The following is a 24,344-nucleotide window of genomic DNA, read 5'->3' as shown; positions in this document are numbered from 1 at the left end:
CTACTGACCCAGCCTCTCCCACCCTCTACTGACCCAGCCTCTCACCCTCTTTATTCAGCCTCTACTGACCCAGCCTCTCACCCTCTTTATTCAGCCTCTACTGACCCTGCCTCTCCCACCCTCTACTGACCTAGCCTCTCCCACCCTCTACTGACCCAGCCTCTCTCACACTCTACTGACCCAGCCTCTCCCACACTCTACTGACCCAGCTTCTCTCACACTCTACTGACCCAGCCTCTCTCACACTCTACTGACCCAGCCTCTCTCACACTCTACTGACCCAGCCTCTCTCACACTCTACTGACCCAGCCTCTCCCACACTCTACTGACCCAGCTTCTCTCACACTCTACTGACCCAGCCTCTCTCACACTCTACTGACCCAGCCTCTCTCACACTCTACTGACCCAGCCTCTCTCACACTCTACTGACCCAGCCTCTCTCACACTCTACTGACCCAAGGTATTAGCAGGTATCTCACCCATGTTCGGTGGCACAGAGGGATCTCAGGCTAAGGTACCAGGTTCCAGTCTGGGGGTAGGGGATCCTCAGCTTAGTGATGTTGGAGCTGGAGTTTACTGACAACAGGAAACCTGATACAGAGTCTGGAGAGGGGTGGGGGGCAGAGACAGAGAGAGGGAGGGAGAGAGAGACAGAGAGAGAGAGGGAGGGAGAGACAGAGAGAGGGAGGGTGAGACAGAGAGAGGGAGGGTGAGACAGAGAGAGGGAGGGAGGGAGAGACAGAGAGAGGGAGGGAGGGAGGGAGAGACAGAGAGAGGGAGGGAGAGAGAGACAGAGAGAGAGAGAGAGGGAGGGAGGGAGAGATAGAGAGAGGGAGGGAGGGAGAGACAGAGAGAGGGAGGGAGAGAGAGACAGAGAGAGGGAGGGAGAGAGAGAGAGAGAGAGAGAGGGAGAGAGGGAGGGAGAGATAGAGAGAGGGAGGGTGAGACAGAGAGAGCGAGGGTGAGACAGAGAGAGGGAGGGAGGGAGAGACAGAGAGAGGGAGGGAGGGAAGGAGAGACAGAGAGAGGGAGGGAGAGAGAGACAGAGAGAGGGAGGGAGAGAGAGAGAGAGGGAGGGAGGGAGAGACAGAGAGAGGGAGGGAGAGACAGAGAGAGGGAGGGAGGGAGGGAGAGACAGAGAGAGGGAGAGACAGAGAGAGGGAGAGAGAGAGAGACAGAGAGAGAGAGGGAGGGAGAGACAGAGAGAGGGAGGGAGGGAGAGAGGGAGAGACAGAGAGAGGGAGGGAGGGAGAGAGAGACAGAGAGAGAGAGGGAGGGAGAGACAGAGAGAGGGAGGGAGAGAGAGACAGAGAGAGAGAGAGAGGGAGGGAGGGAGAGATAGAGAGAGGTAGGGAGCGAGGGAGAGACAGAGAGAGGGAGGGAGAGAGAGACAGAGAGAGGGAGGGAGAGAGAGAGAGAGAGGGAGAGAGGGAGAGAGAGACAGAGAGAGAGAGAGAGAGAGGGAGGGAGGGAGAGACAGAGAGAGGGAGGGAGGGAGAGACAGAGAGAGGGAGGGAGAGACAGAGAGAGGGAGGGAGGGAGGGAGAGACAGAGAGAGGGAGGGAGGGAGAGACAGAGAGAGGGAGAGAGAGAGAGACAGAGAGAGAGAGGGAGGGAGAGACAGAGAGAGGGAGGGAGGGAGGGAGGGAGGGAGAGAGAGAGAGGGAGGGAGGGAGGGAGAGACAGAGAGAGGGAGGGAGGGTGAGACAGAGAGAGGGAGGGAGAGACAGAGGGAGAGAAAGAGAGGGAGAGAGATTTATTTGATCACAAGCTAGTTTCTTATCGCTTATCTGATCTTATGGGCATAATCGCCTGGATGCAGAGATATCTGTAATCTTTGCAACTACATTCTATCAAAGCAGCAGCTCCTCCTACCTGATTCACATTTGACCGAGGAGTTGTCTTTCAGGGACAGGGGCATGCCGTGGTTCAGACAGCCAAACACCGTGATGTTCTCTCCTCGCAACGAAGACTGCAGGAGAAACACACACCTCCATTAGATAGGGCACGGCATTGCATTTTATAAAAACACTGCAGTTCTGAGCTGGGAGGAGACATGGAGTTGAGACACTGGAGGTTGAGACTGATCCCTGTAGGAGGAGACCAATCCCCCATCATGCCTTGTTACTGTATGATCCCTGTAGGAGGAGACCAAACCCCCATCATGCCTTGTTACTGTATGATCCATGTAGGAGACCAATCCTGTCACGTCCTGACCTTAGAAAGCTGTTATTTTCGATGGTAGAGTAGGTCAGGGCTTGACAGGGGGGTTTTCTAGTTTAGTTTTTCTATGTTGTTATGTTCTAGTTTTGTATTTCTATGTTGGGCTTTGTTTGGGATGATCTCCAATTAGAGGCAGCTGGTCATCGTTGTCTCTAATTGGAGGTAATATTTAAGTTGGTGTTTGTCCCACCTGGGTTTGTGGGAGATTAATTTTGAGTAGTATATGTTTCACCTCTGCGTCACGGTTTGTTGTTTTTTGTCATTCAGTTTATTTATGTATCGCATAGTTTTGCAGTATAAATAAAATGTGGAACGACACACACTTTGGTCCGCTCCTCCTTTCGACAACCGTGACAAATCCCCCATCATGCCTTGTTACTGTTTAGAAATGAACAGTAAACATTACACTCAAAAAGGTTTAAAAAAGATTAAGATATTTCAGTGTTTTAGCAATGTGCAAATTGTTGTAGTATGAATAGTTGGGGAAGATAAATAAATAGATAAATATAGGTTGAATTTGCAATGGTGTTTGTTCTCCACTCGTTGCCCTTTGCACATGGCAACGGGCCTCAAATCTTGTTGCTGTGATTGGGGCTGTTACGGTAACCGTATTACTACCACACCGTCGGCAACGCATCATGAAGGCAGTCAAATTCCACGTGACCGTTTAGTCACAGTAATTAGACTTCTCCAAGCTCTGCTTCTCTTTACAACAGGAGTAAAGCCTACCTGGCTGGCATGAAAATGAACTATGGGAAAAGTGTCCTCCATTCGCTATTTAAGTGCATAGATTAAATGTATTTTTTCCCTCTGCTGCCCCTGTGTCACGTTGGCATGAAGGATCGGGAGACAGACGCAGGAATGCGTAATAGTTTTTTTTATTCAGCCCAAATTACAGCGTGCCGTGTAAAGGCACTAGGACGAAGACCAAACATACACGTAATAAAAACACACGGTAGAAACCCAAACAAAAGAGCGAGGAGTACCTCTGATAAATAACACAAGCGCACAACGATTAACACACGGGACGAGACCCGTAATCATCTGCACAATGGCACGAAAGCCCAAAACACACAGCACAGGTACTCACACGCATTAATGGACATTTTAACAATAATGGAACAGCCCGAGGGAAACCAAAGGGCTCACTTATACAAGGACTAATCAGTGGGAATAGGGGACAGGTGTGCGTAATGAAAGTTCCGGAGGGATCCGTGAGACCCTGTTTTCCCCTGCTGACCCTGTTTCCAGACAGGTGCATGATAACGGTCCATTCTACATCAATACTAATTTCACACATATATTATTTAGTATATTATTTAGTATATGTAAAGACAAGATTAAATCAAGAATAGTCTGATGGGTGATAATATTAGTTTATCACTTGTGAATTATATATTATCTGTTGTGAATGATGCCGAGCGTAAAGCAAGAAACATTGCCTTTTTTATCTCTACTTTTTGTAATTATAGTCACATGCCTCATGTAGCCTAGCCCATAGGCCTATATGTTTTAATAAGGTTAGTAGCCCATAGTCCTATATGTTTTAATAAGGTTAGTAGCCCATAGTCCTATATGTTTTAATAAGGTTAGTATCACACCTCATGTATCCTAGCCCATAGTCCTATATGTTTTAATAAGGTTAGTAGCCCATAGTCCTATATGTTTAATAAGGTTTGTAGCCCATAGTCCTATATGTTTTAATAAGGTTAGTAGCCCATAGCCCTATATGTTATAATAAGGTTAGTAGCCCATAGTCCTATATGTTTTAATAAGGTTAGTAGTCCATAGTCCTATATGTTTTAATAAGGTTAGTAGCCCATAGTCCTATATGTTTAATAAGGTTAGCATCACACCTCATGTAGCCTAGCCCATAGTCCTATATGTTTTAATAAGGTTAGTAGTCCATAGTCCTATATGTTTTAATAAGGTTAGTAGTCCATAGTCCTATATGTTTTAATAAGGTTAGTAGCCCATAGTCCTATATGTTTAATATGGTTAGCATCACACCTCGTGTAACCTAGTCCATAGTCCTATATGTTTTAATAAGGTTAGTAGTCCATAGTCCTATATGTTTTAATAAGGTTAGTAGCCCATAGTCCTATATGTTTTAATAAGGTTAGTAGTCCATAGTCCTATATGTTTAATAAGGTTAGTATCACACCTCATGTAGCCTAGTCCATAGTCCTATATGTTTTAATAAGTTTAGTAGCCCATAGTCCTATATGTTTTAATAAGGTTAGTAGCCCATAGTCCTATATGATTTAATAAGGTTAGTAGCCCATAGTCCTATATGTTTTAATAAGGTTAGTAGCCCATAGTCCTATATGTTTTAATACGGTTAGTAGCCCATAGTCCTATATGTTTTAATAAGGTTTGTAGCCCATAGTGCAATATGTTTTAATAAGGTTAGTAGCCCATAGTCCTATATGTTTTAATAAGGTTAGTATCACACCTCATGTAGCCTAGCCCATAGTCCTATATGTTTTAATAAGGTTTGTAGCCCATAGTCCTATATGTTTTAATAAGGTTAGTAGCCCATAGTCCTATATGTTTTAATAAGGTTAGTAGCCCATAGTCCTATATGTTTTGATAAGGTTTGTAGCCCATAGTCCTATATGTTTAATAAGGTTTGTAGCCCATAGTCCTATATGTTTTAATAAGGTTAGTAGCCCATAGTCCTATATGTTTTAATAAGGTTAGTAGCCCATAGTCCTATATGTTTTAATAAGGTTAGTAGTCCATAGTCCTATATGTTTTAATAAGGTTTGTAGCCCATAGTGCAATATGTTTTAATAAGGTTAGTAGCCCATAGTCCTATATGTTTTAATAAGGTTAGTATCACAACTCATGTAGCCCAGCCCATAGTCCTGTATGTTTAATAAGGTTAGTTGCCCATAGTCCTATATGTTTTAATAAGGTTAGTAGCCCATAGTCCTATATGTTTTGATAAGGTTTGTAGCCCATAGTCCTATATGTTTTAATAAGGTTAGTAGCCCATAGTCCTATATGTTTTAATAAGGTTAGTAGCCCATAGTCCTATATGTTTTGATAAGGTTTGTAGCCCATAGTCCTATATGTTTAATAAGGTTAGTAGCCCATAGTCCTATATGTTTTGATAAGGTTTGTAGCCCATAGTCCTATATGTTTAATAAGGTTTGTAGCCCATAGTCCTATATGTTTTAATAAGGTTAGTAGCCCATAGTCCTATATGTTTTAATAAGGTTAGTAGCCCATAGTCCTATATGTTTTAATAAGGTTAGTAGTCCATAGTCCTATATGTTTTAATAAGGTTTGTAGCCCATAGTGCAATATGTTTTAATAAGGTTAGTAGCCCATAGTCCTATATGTTTTAATAAGGTTAGTATCACACCTCATGTAGCCTAGCCCATAGTCCTATATGTTTTAATAAGGTTTGTAGCCCATAGTCCTATATGTTTTAATAAGGTTAGTAGCCCATAGTCCTATATGTTTTAATAAGGTTAGTAGCCCATAGTCCTATATGTTTTGATAAGGTTTGTAGCCCATAGTCCTATATGTTTAATAAGGTTTGTAGCCCATAGTCCTATATGTTTTAATAAGGTTAGTAGCCCATAGTCCTATATGTTTTAATAAGGTTAGTAGCCCATAGTCCTATATGTTTTAATAAGGTTAGTAGTCCATAGTCCTATATGTTTTAATAAGGTTTGTAGCCCATAGTGCAATATGTTTTAATAAGGTTAGTAGCCCATAGTCCTATATGTTTTAATAAGGTTAGTATCACAACTCATGTAGCCCAGCCCATAGTCCTGTATGTTTAATAAGGTTAGTTGCCCATAGTCCTATATGTTTTAATAAGGTTAGTAGCCCATAGTCCTATATGTTTTGATAAGGTTTGTAGCCCATAGTCCTATATGTTTAATAAGGTTTGTAGCCCATAGTCCTATATGTTTTAATAAGGTTAGTAGCCCATAGTCCTATATGTTTTAATAAGGTTAGTAGCCCATAGTCCTATATGTTTTAATAAGGTTAGTAGTCCATAGTCCTATATGTTTTAATAAGGTTTGTAGCCCATAGTGCAATATGTTTTAATAAGGTTAGTAGCCCATAGTCCTATATGTTTTAATAAGGTTAGTATCACAACTCATGTAGCCCAGCCCATAGTCCTGTATGTTTAATAAGGTTAGTTGCCCATAGTCCTATATGTTTTAATAAGGTTAGTATCACACCTCATGTAGCATAGCCCATAGTCCTATGTGTTTTGATAAGGTTTGTATCACAACTAAAGTGGACAAATAACTTCTTAAAATGAATCACATTAATTTGCTTTACAACGGGTGTAGAGCCTAACTACATATATAAGCAGCGCGTGAGTTTCAAGTTTGGGGAGAGATAATTTTCACCATAAAAGGCACCTTTAAAATTAAAGCATTACCTGCATAATCGCATTTGCGGTCACTTTTGATAATGGTGTTTTCCTGCTAATGAAACATTAACGTTTATAGCCCGCTGCCATCTGGGCATTGCTGGAATTATAATGTGAAGAAATATCCTCATAGTTTATCAACATTTTAAGCTAAATGTTCTGATCTGTTCTTTCAGCCACATTGCGTTAAAAAAGGTTTTTCTGATGATAGTGGTTGTATGAAGATGGGATCTATCTGTTAAAGGAATTCCTGCTTGAGAGTAAATGATTAAATAATTCTACCCTGAATATAGGGATATGGTCTATATAGCCTGTAGAATAAGTAACTAAAGGGTTTTAAGCATAAGTCTCATGAGATTGACTAGGATAGGAGAGGGATGGAGGTCTGTGTGTTTAAGTAAACATCAAGAACTGTTAAACTGTGGTTGACCTGACCTAGCTCGAACCCTCCAGGTTTCCCTAATCTCAGAGTACTAAAATACTGTCGGCTGGGTAAGAATTTACGGTGTTGAGAGTTCTGGGGAAGAACAATGAACTCTCCTTAGTGTTAGTGTGTTAGTGTGTAGTGTGTTAGTGTGTTAGTGTATATTGTGTAGTGTGTTAGTGTGTAGTGTGTTAGTGTGTAGTGTGTTAGTGTGTAGTGTGTTAGTGTGTAGTGTGTAGTGTGTAGTGTGTTAGTGTGTAGTGTGTTAGTGTGTAGTGTGTTAGTGTGTTAGTGTGTATTGTGTAGTGTGTTAGTGTGTAGTGTGTAGTGTGTAGTGTGTTAGTGTGTTAGTGTGTAGTGTGTAGTGTGTTAGTGTGTTAGTGTGTAGTGTGTTAGTGTGTAGTGTGTAGTGTGTTAGTGTGTAGTGTGTAGTGTGTTAGTGTGTAGTGTGTTAGTGTGTAGTGTGTAGTGTTAGTGTGTAGTGTGTAGTGTGTAATGTGTAGTGTGTTAGTGTGTAGTGTGTTAGTGTGTAGTGTGTAGTGTGTTAGTGTGTAATGTGTAGTGTGTAGTGTGTAGTGTGTTAGTGTGTTAGTGTGTTAGTGTGTAGTGTGTAGTGTGTAGTGTGTTATTGTGTAGTGTGTAGTGTGTAGTGTGTAGTGTGTAATGTGTAGTGTGTTAGTGTGTAGTGTGTAGTGTGTAGTGTGTAGTGTGTTAGTGTGTAGTGTGTAGTGTGTTAGTGTGTAGTGTGTTAGTGTGTAGTGTGTAGTATGTTAGTGTGTAGTGTGTAGTGTGTAGTGTGTAGTGTGTAAGTGTGTAGTGTGTTAGTGTGTAGTGTGTAGTGTGTAGTGTGTAGTGTGTTAGTGTGTAGTGTGTTAGTGTGTAGTGTGTAGTGTGTAGTGTGTTAGTGTGTAGCGTGTAGTATGTTAGTGTGTTAGTGTGTTAGTGTGTAGTGTGTAGTGTGTAGTGTGTAGTGTGTAGTGTGTAATGTGTAGTGTGTTAGTGTGTAGTGTGTAGTGTGTAGTGTGTTAGTGTGTAGTATGTAGTGTGTTAGTGTGTAGTGTGTAGTGTGTTATGTGTTAGTGTGTAGTGTGTAAGTGTGTTAGTGTGTAGTGTGTTAGTGTGTTAGTGTGTAGTGTGTAGTGTGTAGTGTGTAATGTGTAGTGTGTTAGTGTGTAGTGTGTAGTGTGTTAGTGTGTAGTATGTAGTGTGTTAGTGTGTAGTGTGTAGTGTGTTAGTGTGTAGTGTGTAGTGTGTAGTGTGTAATATGTAAATGAGGAGCCTTGTATATAATAGATGTTTTGTGTAATGAACTGCAGAACGTTCTACTGAATAAACTGTACAAGACCTTTTGCAGAAAAGCTGAGTCCTTGCCTAATTATTATTAACCCAGTTCTCTTACAAACCTTGGGGCTTATTGATTGTTAATTATTATCCTTGGGATTCGAAAATTCACGTAACACTATCGCGTCCCACAACTGTCCCAGACTATATTTGGAATATTTATTTATTGCACAGAATAGGTCAACTTTTGTACTATGGGGGATAGTAGATTGACATTCAGGACAGAAGCACCAGATACAATCAATAATATAATCAGCAAACAGTAGACATTTGATTTCCGAGTCCAGTAGGGTGAGGCCGGGTGCTGCAAACTGTTCTAGTGCACTCGCCAATTTGCTGAAATACAGAAAGTATTTCACATCCCTTGACTTTTTCCAAATTTTGTTGTGTTTAAATGATTAAATATAGATTTTGTGTCACTGGCCTACACACAATACCCCATAATGTCAAAATGGAATTGTGTTTCTCAAAATGTTTACAAATTAATTACAAATTCGGCGATGTCATTTACAAAATAGCCTCCAACACTCTACTCAATAAACTGGATGCAGTCTATCACAGTGCCATCTGTTTTGTCACCAAAGCCCCATATACTACCCACCACTGCGACCTGTACGCTCTTGCTGGCTGGCCCTCGCTTCATACTCGTCGCAAAACCCACTGGCTCCAGGTCATCTACAAGACCCTGCTAGGTAAAGTCCCCCCTTATCTCAGCTCACTGGTCAGCATAGCAGCACCCACCTGTAGCACGCGCTCCAACAGGTATATCTCTCTGGTCACCCCCAAAGCCAATTCCTCCATTGGCCGTCTCTCCTTCCAGTTCTCTGCTGCCAATGACTGGAACGAACTACAAAAATCTCTGAAACTGGAAACACTTATCTCCCTCACTAGCTTTAAGCACCAGCTGTCAGAGCAGCTCACAGATCACTGCACCTGTACATAGCCCATCTATAATTTAGCTCAAACAACTACCTCTTCCCCTACAGTATTTATTTATTTATTTGTTTATTTTGCTCCTTTGCACCCCATTATTTCTATTTCTACTTTCCACTTTCTTCCACTGCAAATCTACCATTCCAGTGTTTTACTTGCTATATTGTATTTACTTTGCCACCATGGCCTTTTTTGCCTTTACCTCCCTTATCTGACCTCATTTGCTCACATTGTATATAGACTTATTTTTCTACTGTATTATTGACTGTATGTTTGTTTTACTCCATGTGTAACTCTGTGTTGTGGTATGTGTCGAACTGCTTTGCTTTATCTTGGCCAGGTCGCAATTGTAAATGAGAACTTGTTCTCAACTTACCTACCTGGTTAAATAAAGGTTAAATAAAAAATTAAAAGCTAATAATGGCTTGAGTCAATGAGTATTCAACCCCTTTGTTATGACAAGCCTAAATACATTCAGGAGTAAAAATGTGCTTAACAAGTCACATAATAAGTTGCATGTGTGTGTGCAATAATAGTGTTTAACATGATTTGTGAATTTTAATTTCTGTATCAAACAACTATCATTAAGGTCATTATTAGTCGAGCACTGATTTTCAAACACAAACCAGAGAGCTTTAACAATGCCACCTAAGACATTGACTATCCCTTCGAGCATGGTGAAGTTATTAGATACACTTTGGATGGTGTATCAATACACCCAGTCACTACAAAGATACAGGAGTCCTTCCTAACTCAGTTGCCAGAGAGGAAGGAAACCACTCAGGGATTTCACCATGAGGTCAATGGTGACTTTAAAACAGTTACAGAGTTTAATGGCTGTGATAGGATAAAACAGAGGATGGATCAACAACATTGTAGTTACTCCACAATACTAACCTAAATGACAGAGTGAAAAGAAGGAAGCCTTTACAGAATACACATATACAATAAATAAAAAATTCATCCTGTTTGCAATAAGGCACAAAAGTAAAACTGCAAAAAATGTGGCAAAGAAATTAACTATATGTCCTGAATACAAAGTGTTATGTTTGGGGCAAATCCAACAGAACACATCACTGAGTACCACTCTTCATATTTTCAAGCATGGTGGTGGCTGCATCATGTTATGGGTATGCTTGTCATCGGCAAGGACTAGGGAGTTTCTTTAATGATACAAATAAATGAAATAGAGCTAAGCACAGGCAACATCCTGGTTCAGTCTGATTTTCAACAGACACTGGCAGATAAATTCACCTTTCAGTAGGACAACAACCTAAAACACCAGACCAAATCTACACTGGAGTTGCTTACCAAGACAACATTGAATGTTCCTGAGTGGCCTAGTCACTGCTTCTTTATACATTTTGTATTTATTTAACTAGGCAAGTCAGTTAAGAACAAATTCTTATTTACAATGACGGCCTACCCCGGCCAAACCCAGACGACACTGGGCCAATTGTGCGCCGCTCTCTGGGACTCACAATCACGGCCGGATGTGATACAGCCTGGAATCAAACCAGGGACTGTAGTGATGCCTCTTGCACTGAGATGCAGCGCCTTAGACCACTGCGCCACTCAGGAGCTTTGACTTAAATCCCCTTGAAAATCAATGGCAATAATTGAAAATGGCTGTCTAGCAATGATCAACAACCAACTTGAGTTTAAAGAATTGTTTAAATAATAATTTGCAAATATTGTACAATACAGGTGTGCAAAGCTTGTAGAGACTTAGCCAGAAAGACTCACAGCTGTAATCACTGACAAAGGTGATTCTAACATGTATTGATTCAGGGGTGTGAATACTTATGTAATGAAGAAATATTTGTGTTTTATTTTTCATAACTTTTTTTTTCTTCCAATGTTAGATTTTGTTGTGTAGATCATGTGTATATTGTGTAGATCATTGACAAAAATTGACAAATATATTTTTTAATCCCACTTTGTAACAACAACATGTGGTAAAAGTCAAAAGGTATGAATACTTTCTGAAGGCACTGTAAATGTTGAAGAGGGTGGGGCTCAAGGTGCATCCCTGTCTCACCCCATGGCCACGAGGAAAGACATGTGTTTTTATTGCCAATTTTAACTACACACTTGTTCTTTGTGTACATGGATTTGTCATGTGTTTTTCCTCCAACACAGCTTTCCATCAATTTGCATAACAGACCCTCATAACAAATTGAGTCAAAATCTTTTTTGAAACCTATTAGTGGTCTGTATATTTTATCATTTTGTTTAGTATACCATCAACACCACAGTCCTTTTTGGGTTGGAGGGTTTGTATTTTGTCTTGTAGTTCATCCAATGTAATTGGAGAATCCAGTGGGTTCTGGTGGTCTTTAATATTTGATTGTAAGTTTAGTAAATAATCATGCATATGTTTTCGCTCTTGGTTCTTTGTTATAAAAATATTGGAGAAGTGGTTTATCCATACATCTCCGTTTTGATTAGATAACTCTTCGTGTTGTTTGCTTAGTGTTTTCCAATTTTCCCAGAAGTGGTTAGAGTCTATGGATTCTTCATTTAGATTGATCTGATTTCTGACGTTCTGTTCCTTCTTTTTCCGTAGTGTATTTCTGTATTGTTTTAGTGATTCACCATAGTGAAGTAGCAAGCTAAGGTTTTCTGGTTCTCTGTGTTTAATTTCTTTCTAAGGTTTTTACATTCTTCATCAAAACATTTGTCACTGTTGTCAGTTGTCTTAGGTTTTTATGCTTGAATTTAAAATGTGATATGTAAGCTGATAGGTCAAATATACTGTTCATGTTTTCTACTGCTAAATTTACACTTTCACTATTGCAGGAAAACATTTTGTACAGGAAGTTGTCTAGGAAGGATTGGATTTGTTCTTGGCCAATTTTTTATTTGGTCGTTTCCTACACTATCTTCCTTCCATCTATAGCATTTGTTAATAGTATGCTATTTGTTCGTCTTCGATGCTTCATGGTTGAGTATTGCTCTGTCCAAATAGATTGTGATTTTGCTGTGGTCTGATAGGGGAGTCAGTTGGCTGACTGTGAACGCTCTGAGAGACTCTGGGTTGAGGTCAGTGATAATGAGTCTACAGTACTACTGCCAAGAGATGAGCTAAAGGTCTACCCACCATAGGAGTCCCCTCGAAGCCTACCATTGACTATGTACAGACCCAGCGTGTGACAGAGCTACAGGAGTTGTGACCCATTTTTGTTGGTTGTTTTTGTCATAGTTGTGTCTAAGGGGGCATATTGGGAAAGGAACGATAATAAAGATGTCCTCCCTGCATGTTTTTTTTTAGCAGGTCTGACTGAAGGAGGAGAGGCAGAGTACTATGGTAAGATTAGAGGAAAGAACTGACACAACATAGAGGAAGAGAAATAAACTGACAAGTACACTGCCCACAACATCTATACCAAGCATCATCGTGCACTTTAAGACTGCAGGCTGTTTTTTTTATGGAACAAGGTGTTCTCTGAGGGCTCTGCAGTAGCTACTGACAATACCACTTTCCCGTAATAACACACGACTCAAACAACCCGTTAACTGATCCTACTCCCACTATTTCACAGAGCATAATACTGCTACCATATTCCCAGGGGTATTGTCAGGAATAATATTGTGCCCATCAAGTAGAATTCCACTATTAGCTCTGTTACTGAAGCCCACTGTGGTAAGCTCCTCCAGTGTTATTGTATCAAATACTGTTTTCGAATCACAAAGAGGGCTTGTATCACTGAACTGCACCGTTTGTTTAGGTCTTGTAAGTAAGCATTTCACGGTAAGGTCTCCACTTGTTGTATTCGGCGCATGTGACAAATAATTGATTTGATTTATCAATGTACAAAGTTTGATCAAATATGGACTTTCTTGATATCTGGGTGCATGACACGAACACATATAATTTGGTTCTCACAGAGACTTGGCTAAATCCCGGATAAGGACATTGACCAGTGTTGTAGTACAGTCTGGTCTCCAGACCACATGTTGAGTGTCTCGGTCTTGTCTCGGTTTTGGATACATTTGTAATCGGTCTTGACTCGATCTCAGACAGTGAGGACTAGTCATTTGTTACCGAGACCAGCTGATACCAGCGGAGTAAAAAACTCATAATTATCTGCCTTGCCTGGTTCACTAACTACTTCTCAGACAGAGTTCAGTGTGTCAAATCGGAGGGCCTGTTGTCCGAACCTCTGGCAGTCTCTATGCGTGTGCCACAGGTTTCAATTCTCGGGCCGACTCTTTTCTCTGTCTATATCAATGATGTCGCTCTTGCTGCGGGTGATTCTTTGATCCACCTCTACGCAGACGACACCATTCGGTATACATCTGGCCCTTCTTTGGACATTGTGTTAACAAACCCCCAAACGAGCTTCAACGCCATACAACACTCCTTCCGTGGCCTCCAACTGCTCTTAAATACAAGTAAAACTAAATGCATGCTCTTCAACCGATTGCTGCCCGCACCTGCCTGCCCGTCCAGCATCACTACTCTGGACGGTTCTGACTTAGAATATGTGGACAACTACAAATACCTAGGTGTCTGGTTAGACTGTAAACTCTCCTTCCAGACTCACATTAAGCATCTCCAATCCAAAATTAAATCTAGAATCGGCTTCCTATTTCGCAACAAAGCCTCCTTCACTCATGCTGCCAAACATACCCTCTTAAAACTGACTATCCTACCGATCCTTGACTTCGGCGATGTAATTTACAAAATAGCCTCCAACACTCTACTCAGCAAATTGGATGCATTCTATCACAGTACCATCCGTTTTGTCACCAAAGCCCCATAAACTAACCACCACTGCGACCTGTATGCTCTTGTTGGCTGGTCCTTGCTACATATTTGTCGCCAAACCCACTGGCTCCAGGTCATCTATAAGTCTTTGCTAGGTAAAGGAATTGCAAAACTCACTGAGGTTAGAGACTTATATCTCCCTCACTAACTTTAAGCGTCAGCTGTCAGAGCAGCTTACCGATCGCTGCAGGTGTACACAGCCCATCTGTAAATAGCCCATCTAAACAACTATCTACCTCATCCCCATATTTGTTTTTGTTGTTCTGCTCTTTTGCATACTGGTATTTCTACTTGCACATCCTCATCTGCACATCTGTCATTCCAGTGTAAATTGCTAAATTGTAATTACTTCGCCACTACTGGCCAATTTATTGCATTACCTCCTTACTTCATTTTGCACACACTGTATACAGATTTTTCTATTGTGTTATTGACTGTACGTTTGTTTATTCCATGTGTAACTCTGTGTTTTTTGTGTCGCACTGCTTTGCTTTATCTTGGCCAGGTCGCAATTGTAAATGAGAAGTTGTTCTCAACTGGCCTACCTGGTTAAATAAAGGTGATTTATTTATTTTTTTAAATCAGCTTCCATTCAGTCAGCGCATGAAACCATTTCACCAGGCCACATATATACACTCATTTAAACATGAATATCTGAGCAAATCAAATCAAACTTTATTTGTCACATGCGCCGAATACAACAAGTGTAGACCTTACTGTGAAATGCTTACTTACAAGACCTAAACCAACGGTGCAGTTCAAGAAAAGTTAAGAAAATATTTACCAAATAAACTAAAGTAAAAATAAATATTAAAAAATAATAAAAAGTAACACATTAACATACCAATAACGAGGCTATATACAGGGGGCACCGGTACCGAGTCAGTGTGCGGGGGTACAGGTTAAAGGTCATTTGTATATTATCAGTGGTGATAATAAACAGCAAGTAGCAGCAGTGTACAAAACAAATGGAGGGGTCAATGTAAATAGTCCAGTGGCCATTTGATTAATTGTTCAGCAGTCTTATGGCTTGGGGGAAGAAGCTGTTAAGGAGCCTTCTGGTCCTAGACTTGGCGCTCCAGTACCGCTTGCCGTGTGGTAGCAGAGAAAACAGTCTATGACTTGGGTGACTGGAGTCTGACAATTTTATGGGCTTTCCTCTGACATCACCTATTATATAGGTCCTGGACGGCAGGACGCTTGGCCCCAGTGATGTACTGGGCCGTATGCACTACCCTTTGTAGCGCCTTACGGTCAGATGCTGAGCAGTTGCCATACCAGACGGTGATGCAACCGGTCAGGATGCTCTTAATTGTGCAGCTGTAGAACTTTTTGAGGATCTGGGGACCCATGCCAAATCTTTTCAGTCTCCTGAGGGGGAAAAGGCATTGTCATGCCCTCTTCACAACTGTCTTCGTGTGTTTCGACCATGATAGTTTGTTGGTGATATGGACACCAGCCTTTATATCTATTATAGACATGTTAGTACAGTGGTGAACCTATAGGCCTTCAGTGGTGAACCTATAGACCTACATAGGCATTCAGTCACCTGGCCGTGCTGCTGCTCCAGTTCCAACTGTTCTGCCTGCAGCTATGGAACCCTGACCTGTTCACCGGACGTGCTACCTGTCCCAGACCTGTTGTCCCAGACCTGCTGGAACCCTGACCTATTCACCGGACGTGCTACCTGTCCCATTACTGCTGTCCCAGACCTGCTGGAACCCTGACCTGTTCACCGGACGTGCTACCTGTCCCAGACCTGCTGTTTTCAACTCTCTAGAGACAGCAGGAGCGGTAGAGATACTCTCAAAGATCGGCTATGAAAAAGCCAACTGACACTTACTCTTGTGTTACTGACTTGTTGCACCCTCGACAACTACTATGATTATTATTATTTGACCATGCTGGTCATTTATGAACATTTGAACATCTAGGCCATGTGCTGTTATAATCCCCACTCGGTACAGCCAGAAGAGGACTGGCCACCCCTCATAGCCTGGTTCCTCTCTAGGTTTCTTCCTAGGTTTTGGCCTTTCTAGGGAGTTTTTCCTAGCCACCGTGCTTCTACACCTGCTTTGCTTGCTGTTTGGGGTTTTAGGCTGGGTTTCTGTACAGCACTTTGATATATCAGCTGATGTAAGAAGGGCTATATAGATAAATGTGATTTGATTTGATTTGATTCAGTGGTGAACCTATAGACCTTCATAGGTCTTCAGTGGTGAACCTATAGACCTTCAGTAGTGAACCTATAGACCTTCAGTAGTGAACCTATAGACCTTCAGTGGTGAACCTATAGACCTTCAGTGGTGAACCTATAGACCTTCAGTGGTGAACCTATAGACCTTCAGTGGTGAACCTATAGGCCTTCAGTGGTGAACCTATAGGCCTTCAGTGGTGAACCTATAGACCTTCAGTGGTGAACCTATAGACCTTCAGTGGTGAACCAGTGGTGAACCTATAGACCTTCAGTGGTGAACCAATAGGCCTTCAGTGGTGAACCTAACCTTAGATGGTCTACTGGGTTGAGGTCTGGGGACTGACCAGGACACTCAAATCAACTGAACTCGCTGTCATGTTCCAGGCTATGCTTTTCCACTCCTCAAATGTCCATTGTTGGTGATGGCGTTACGACTGGAGACGCTTCTTCTTGTTTTTAGCTGATCGGACTGGAACCCGGTGGGTCGTCCGCTGCAATAGCCAATCCGTGACAAGGATTGATGAGTTGTGCGTTCTGAGAGGCCGTTCTGCACACCACTGTTATTTGTCTGGTTTGTCTGGTTGTGCCTGTTAGCTTGCACAATTCTTGCCATTCTCCTTCGTCCTCTCTCATCAAAAAGCTGTTTTCTCCAACAGGACTTCTGCTGACTGGATGTGCTTTGTTTGTTGCACCATTCTAGGTAAAACCCTAGACACGGTCGTGCGTGAAAAGCCCAGGAGGGTGGCCATTTCTGAGATACTGGAACCGGATGCGCTTGGCACTGACGATCATACCACGCTCAGTTGGTTAAGTTACTCGTTTTGCCGTTCAATGGAACAGTAACTGAATGCCTTGATGCCGGTCTGCCTGTTTTATATAGCAAGTCATGGCCACATGACTCACTGTCTGTAGGAGTGAACCATTTTTTTGTGAATGGGATGGTTTATCTAATAAACTGGCCAGTGAGTGTATAACCACAAATAAAAGTGTTGACTACTTCTTTCCTTTTTTTAAAGTTAGGTGACAAGTTGATGTTGGGAATCCTGGTGGGGCACGGTGTCATGGTGGAAGTTGATGTTGGGAATCGTAGTGGGGCACGGTGTCGTAGTGGAAGTTGATATTGGGAATCGTAGTGGGGCACGGTGTCATGGTGGAAGTTGATGTTGGGAATCGTGGTGGGGCACGGTGTCATGGTGGAAGTTGATGTTGGGAATCGTGGTGGGGCACGGTGTCATGGTGGAAGTTGATGTTGATGTTGGGAATCGTAGTGGGACACGGTGTCATGGTGGAAGTTGATGTTGGGAATCGTAGTGGGGCACGGTGTCATGGTGGAAGTTGATGTTGGGAATCGTAGTGGGGCACGGTGTCATGGTGGAAGTTGATATTGGGAATCGTAGTGGGGCACGGTGTCATGGTGGAAGTTGATGTTGGGAATCGTAGTGGGGCACGGTGTCATGGTGGAAGTTGATGTTGGGAATCGTAGTGGGGCACGGTGTCATAGTGGAAGTTGATGTTGGGAATCGTAGTGGGGCACAGTGTCATGGTGGAAGTTGATGTTGGGAATCGTGGTGGGGCACGGTGTCATGGTGGAAGTTGATGTTGGGAATCGTAGAGGGGCACAGTGTCATGGTGGAAGTTGATGTTGGGAATCCTAGTGGGTCATGGTGTCATGGTGGAAGTTGATGTTGGGAATCGTAGTGGGGCACGGTGTCATGGTGGAAGTTGATGTTGGGAATCGTGGTGGGGCACGGTGTCATGGTGGAAGTTGAGTGTGTCGGCCAGATGGCGACATCACAATTTAAAAGCTTTCATTCAATAAAAATAAAAAAATCCCATTGAACTGTCAAATTGGTTATTTGATTTTAGACAAATTGAATAGAATAGTTTGAACGAACCAAAAATGTTTCCATCATACCAATCAGTAAAAGCACTTTAGATCGACAAGGCTTCCCACTATGAGTCACTGTTATTGCTTCTCTCAGAGCGGAACTGGCCAATTTGAAATAACTGTTGAGCGGACAGCACTAGGGTTTGCAAAACTACCGGTTGTTCGCCAACAATATACCCTCTCTTTGCAACCCTAGACGGCAGCGATTGGGAAACTTCCTTTAAAAAAAATCTTGATGAACAAATAACCTTTGAGTTAAAACGGGGGATTCCTGATGTTGATGGTGTCCCAAGTTGATGGTGTCCCACTGTCTTTTGAAAACAACCAACACTGGATTAAAGGGACTGTTGTTAGGATATTTTTTCAGCACTTGAAGGACTGAGTTGGTGTTTTACCTGCATTGACCCTCTCTTGCACTAACAACTCTCCTGTATTGCCTATACACACACACTGGACTCTATCCACACACTCACACTTACTTACACTGACAGCCCAACACACACACACTCATACACACATAACATGCATACTGACGAACACACAGACTTTCCCACTCACCACACACAGTACCCTGCTGTTACTGTCTATTATCTATCCTTTACCCCTACCTACAGTATACTGCTGTTACTGTCTATTATCTATCCTTTACCCCTACCTACAGTATACTGCTGTTACTGTCTATTATCTATCCTTTACCCCTATCTAGAGTATACTGCTGTTACTGTCTATTATCTATCCTTTACCCCTACCTACAGTATACTGCTGTTACTGTCTATTATCTATCCTTTTACCCCTACCTACAGTATACTGCTGTTACTGTCTATTATCTATCCTGTTGTCTAGTCACTTTACCCCTACCTACAGTATACTGCTGTTACTGTCTATTATCTATACTTTACCCCTACCTACAGTATACTGCTGTTACTGTCTATTATCCATCATGTTGCCTAGTCACTTTACCCCTACCTATATTTTCATAGCTACCTTAATTACCTTGTACCCCTGCACAGAGTGGTGTAAAGTACTTCAGTAAAAATACTTTACAGTACTACTTAAGAGGTTTTGGGGGGTATCTGTACTTTACTATTTATATTTTTGACAATTTTAACTTTTACTTCACTACATTCCTTAAGAAAATAATGTTCTTTTTACTCCATACATTTTACCTGACACCCAAAAGTACTTGTTACATGTTGAATGCTTAGCAGGACAGGAAATTGGTCCAATTCACACACTTATCAAGAGAACATCCCTGGTCATCCCTACTGCCTCTGATCTGGATGACTCACTAAACATAAACGTTTCATTTGTAAATTATGCATGAGTGTTGGAATGGCTGGCTATCCATATATATACACTGCTCAAAAAAATAAAGGGAACACTAAAATAACACATCATAGATCTGAATGAATGAAATAATCTTATTAAATACTTTTTTCTTTACATAGTTGAATGTGCTGACAACAAAATCACACAAAAATAATCAATGGAAATCCAATTTATCAACCCATGGAGGTCTGGATTTGGAGTCACACTCAAAATTAAAGTGGAAAACCACACTACAGGCTGATCCAACTTTGATGTAATGTCCTTAAAACAAGTCAAAATGAGGCTCAGTAGTGTGTGTGGCCTCCACGTGCATGTATGACCTCCCTACAACGCCTGGGCATGCTCCTGATGAGGTGGCGGATGGTCTCCTGAGGGATCTCCTCCCAGACCTGGACTAAAGCATCCGCCAACTCCTGGACAGTCTGTGGTGCAACGTGGCGTTGGTGGATGGAGCGAGACATGATGTCCCAGATGTGCTCAATTGGATTCAGGTCTGGGGAACGGGCGGGCCAGTCCATAGCATCAATGCCTTCCTCTTGCAGGAACTGCTGACACACTCCAGCCACATGAGGTCTAGCATTGTCTTGCATTAGGAGGAACCCAGGGCCAACCAGACCAGCATATGGTCTCACAAGGGGTCTGAGGATCTCATCTCGGTACCTAATGGCAGTCAGGCTACCTCTGGCGAGCACATGGAGGGCTGTGCGGCCCCCCAAAGAAATGCCACCCCACACCATGACTGACCCACCGCCAAACCGGTCATGCTGGAGGATGTTGCAGGCAGCAGAACGTTCTCCACGGCGTCTCCAGACTCTGTCACGTCTGTCACATGTGCTCAGTGTGAACCTGCTTTCATCTGTGAAGAGCACAGGGCGCCAGTGGCGAATATGCCAATCTTGGTGTTCTCTGGCAAATGCCAAACGTCCTGCACGGTGTTGGGCTGTAAGCACAACCCCCACCTGTGGACGTCAGGCCCTCATACCACCCTCATGGAGTCTGTTTCTGACCGTTTGAGCAGACACATGCACATTTGTGGCCTGCTGGAGGTCATTTTGCAGGGCTCTGGCAGTGCTCCTCCTGCTCCTCCTTGCACAAAGGCGGAGGTAGCGGTCCTGCTGCTGGGTTGTTGGCCTCCTCCACGTGTCCTGATGTACTGGCCTGTCTCCTGGTAGCACCTCCATGCTCTGGACACTACGCTGACAGACACAGCAAACCTTCTTGCCACAGCTCGCATTGATGTGCCATCCTGGATGAGCTGCACTACCTGAGCCACTTGTGTGGGCTGTAGACTCCGTCTCATGCTACCACTAGAGTGAAAGCACCGCCAGCATTCAAAAGTGACCAAAACATCAGCCAGGAAGCATAGGAACTGAGAAGTGGTCTGTGGTCCCCACCTGCAGAACCACTCCTTTATTGGGGGTGTCTTGCTAATTGCCTATAATTTCCACCTGTTGTCTATTCCATTTGCACAACAGCATGTGAAATGTATTGTCAATCAGTGTTGCTTCCTAAGTGGACAGTTTGATTTCACAGAAGTGTGATTGACTTGGAGTTACATTGTGTTGTTTAAGTGTTCCCTTTATTTTTTTGAGCAGTATATATACAGTGCCTTCGCAAAAATATTCCCACCCCTTGACTTTAAAAAATATAAATAATAATAATAATTGTATTATGTTACAGCCTTATTCTAAAATGGATTCAATTGTGTTTTTCCCTCATCATTCTACACACAATACCCCATAATGACAACACAATACCCCATAATGACAACACAATACCCCATAATGACAACATAATACCCCATAATGACATCACAATACCCCATAATGACATCACAATACCCCATAATGACAAAGAAAAAACAGGTTTTTAGAAATGTTTGCTAATTTGTAGAAAAACACTGAAATATCACATTTACATAAGTATTCAGACCCTTTGCTCAGATTACAGCCTCGAGTCTTCTTGAGTATGATGCTACAAGCTTGGCACACCTGTATTTGGGGAGTTTCTCCCATTCTTCTCTGCAGATCCTCTCAAGCTCTGTCAGGTTGGATGGGGAGCGTCGCTGACAGCTATTTTCAGGTCTCTCCAGAGATGTTCGATCGGGTTCAAGTCCGGGCTCTGGCTGGGCCACTCAAGGACATTCAGAGCCTTGTCCCGAAGCCACTCCTGCGTTGTCTTGGCTGTGTGCTTAGAGTCGCTGTCCTGTTGAAAGGTGAACCTTCGCTCCAGTCTGAGGTTCTGAGCGCTCTGAAGCAGGTTTTCTTCAAGGGTCTCTCTGCTTCCCAGTCTCTGCCGCTGAAAAACATCCCCACAGCATGATGCTTCCACCACCATGCTTCACCTTAGGGATGGTGCCAGGTTTCCTCCAGATGTGACGCTTGGCATTCAGGTTTCAATCTTGGTTTCATCAGACTAGAGAATCTTGTTTATCATGTTCTGAGAGTCTTTAGGTACCTTTTGGCAAACTCTAAGCGGGCTGTCATGTGCCTTTTACTGAGGAGTGGCCTCCATCTGGTCACTCTACCATAAAGGCCTGATTGATGAAGTGCTGCAGAGATGGTTGTCCTTCTGGAAGGTTCTCCCATCTCCACAGAGGAACTCTAGAGCTCTGTCAGAGTGACCATTGGGTTCTTTGTCACGTTCCTGACCAAGGCCCTTCTCTCCCGATTGCTCAGTTTGGCTGGGCGGCCAACTCTAGGAACAATCGGCCAGTCTCGACACAATCCTGTCTCGGCGCTCTACAGACAATTCCTTCCAACCTCACGGCTTGGTTTTTGCTCTGAAATTCACTGTCAACTGTGGGACCTTTTAAAGACAGGTGTGTGCCTTTCCAAATAATGTCCAACCAATTGAATTTACCACAGGTGGACTCCAGTCAAGTTGTAGAAACATCTCAAGGATGATCAATGGAAACAGGATACACCTGAGCTCAATTTCGAGTCTCATAGCAAAGGGTCTGAATACTTATGTAAATTAGGAATGTTTTTTTATTTGAATACATTTTCTAAAAACCTGTTTAGGGTTATTGTGTGTAGATTGCTGAGTTGTTGGTTTTTTTAAATCAATTTTAGAATAAGGCTGTAGCATGACAAAATGTGGAAAAAGTCAAGGAAGGGGTCTGAATATTTTTCAAAGGCCCTGTATATATATAAACAAGAAAATGGTGCCGTCTGGTTTGCTTAATATAAGGAATGTGAAATGATTTATACTTTTACTTTTGATACTTAAGTATATTTTTGTAATTACATTTATTTTGTACAATTAAGTATATTTAAAACCAAATACTTTCAGCCTTTTACTCGAGTAGCATTTTAATTTTACTCAAGTATTACAAGTGGGTACTTTTTCCACCACTGGCTGCACATTGACTCGGTACTGGTACTACCTGTATATAGCCATGTTTTGTTTTTACTCGTTATCGTTATTCATTATTTTTATCTCACACTTAGAGAAATAACAGAAATGGTCCTTGCACCAACAGTGAGTATCCACGGGATCAGCTATTTGGATGGATTAATGACCCAGTTTTTGACAGATTTCTAAGCTCAACAAAGTTGCCCTTTTTGATGCCTGATTCTTGAAAATGGTCCTCCATTGGTGTATTAGATGTGAGGCCAAACACCTCTACTTGAAGACAGCGTCTCATGTAATTAACAACTTCCAGAACGTTGCTTTACTCCGAGCAAAAGAAACCAACTCCAAATACTGTTCTTTCTACCCTCTGCCTCTCACGTTGTATTTCAGAACCTACCTAAGACTTTCCATGCCAACCTTCAGAATCCGTGCTTTCCATGCCAACCTTCAGAATCAGTGCTTTCCATGCCAATCTTCAGAATCAATGCTTTCCATGCCAACCTTCAGAATCAGTGCTTTTCATGCCAACCTTCAGAATCAGTGCTTTCCATGCCAACCTTCAGAATCCGTGCTTTCCATGCCAACCTTCAGAATCAGTGCTTTCCATGCCAACCTTCAGAAGCACTGCTTTCCATGCCAACCTTCAGAATCAGTGCTTTTCATGCCAACCTTCAGAATCAGTGCTTTCCATGCCAACCTTCAGAAGCACTGCTTTCCATGCCAACCTTCAGAATCAGTGCTTTCCATGCCAACCTTCAGAATCAGTGCTTTCCATGCCAACCTTCAGAATCCGTGCTTTCCATGCCAACCTTCAGATTTCCATGCCAACCTTCAGATGTCCATGCCAACCTTCAGAATCCGTGCTTTCCATGCCAACCTTCAGAATCAGTGCTTTCCATGCCAATCTTCAGAATCCGTGCTTTCCATGCCAACCTTCAGATTTCCATGCCAACCTTCAGATGTCCATGCCAACCTTCAGAATCCGTGCTTTCCATGCCAACCTTCAGAATCAGTGCTTTCCATGCCAACCTTCAGAATCCGTGCTTTCCATGCCAACCTTCAGAATCAGTGCTTTCCATGCCAACCTTCAGAATCAGTGCTTTCCATGCCAACCTTCAGATTTCCATGCCAACCTTCAGATTTCCATGCCAAACTTCAGATTTCCATGCCAACCTTCAGATTTCCATGCCAACCTTCAGAATCCGTGCTTTCCAACAGCTGTGTTGGATGACGAGAAGTTGTGGAAAACCAAGGAAATAGTTGTGGGCCGTAAAAACAGTGGGAGACTTTTTCATCCTTGATTTGCTTCATGAAGAGCAGATTTCTGAGTTTGTGAAAGTGAACCAGCTATATTAATATTCAGACAAACTTTTAATATTGGTGACCTCTTTTACAGCAGTAACATTTGAAATCCATCGGTATGCATATCAGCTCAGACCATAAAATTCCTTTTTTTTATATTCAAACCTGGTG

General features: G+C 42.4%; 1 protein-coding gene across 1 annotated transcript in view; it reads right to left on the bottom strand.

Annotated features, from left to right (window-relative positions):
* The window catches only part of tmem8b (transmembrane protein 8B), a 337,935-nt gene that overhangs the window by 44,362 nt on the left and 269,229 nt on the right, over positions 1-24,344 (bottom strand). Inside the window, exons 6-7 of the mRNA XM_045695455.1 lie at positions 1,876-1,972; positions 480-603 (exon numbers count right to left, since the gene is read on the bottom strand). Coding sequence (XP_045551411.1) covers positions 480-603; positions 1,876-1,972 — 221 coding nt within the window. The remainder of the gene's footprint in view (positions 1-479; positions 604-1,875; positions 1,973-24,344) is intronic.

This window comes from Salmo salar, chromosome ssa15 (assembly GCF_905237065.1).
Source record: "Salmo salar chromosome ssa15, Ssal_v3.1, whole genome shotgun sequence".
NCBI classification, from domain to species: domain Eukaryota; kingdom Metazoa; phylum Chordata; class Actinopteri; order Salmoniformes; family Salmonidae; genus Salmo; species Salmo salar.
This window is presented reverse-complemented; position numbering and strand designations above follow the sequence as displayed.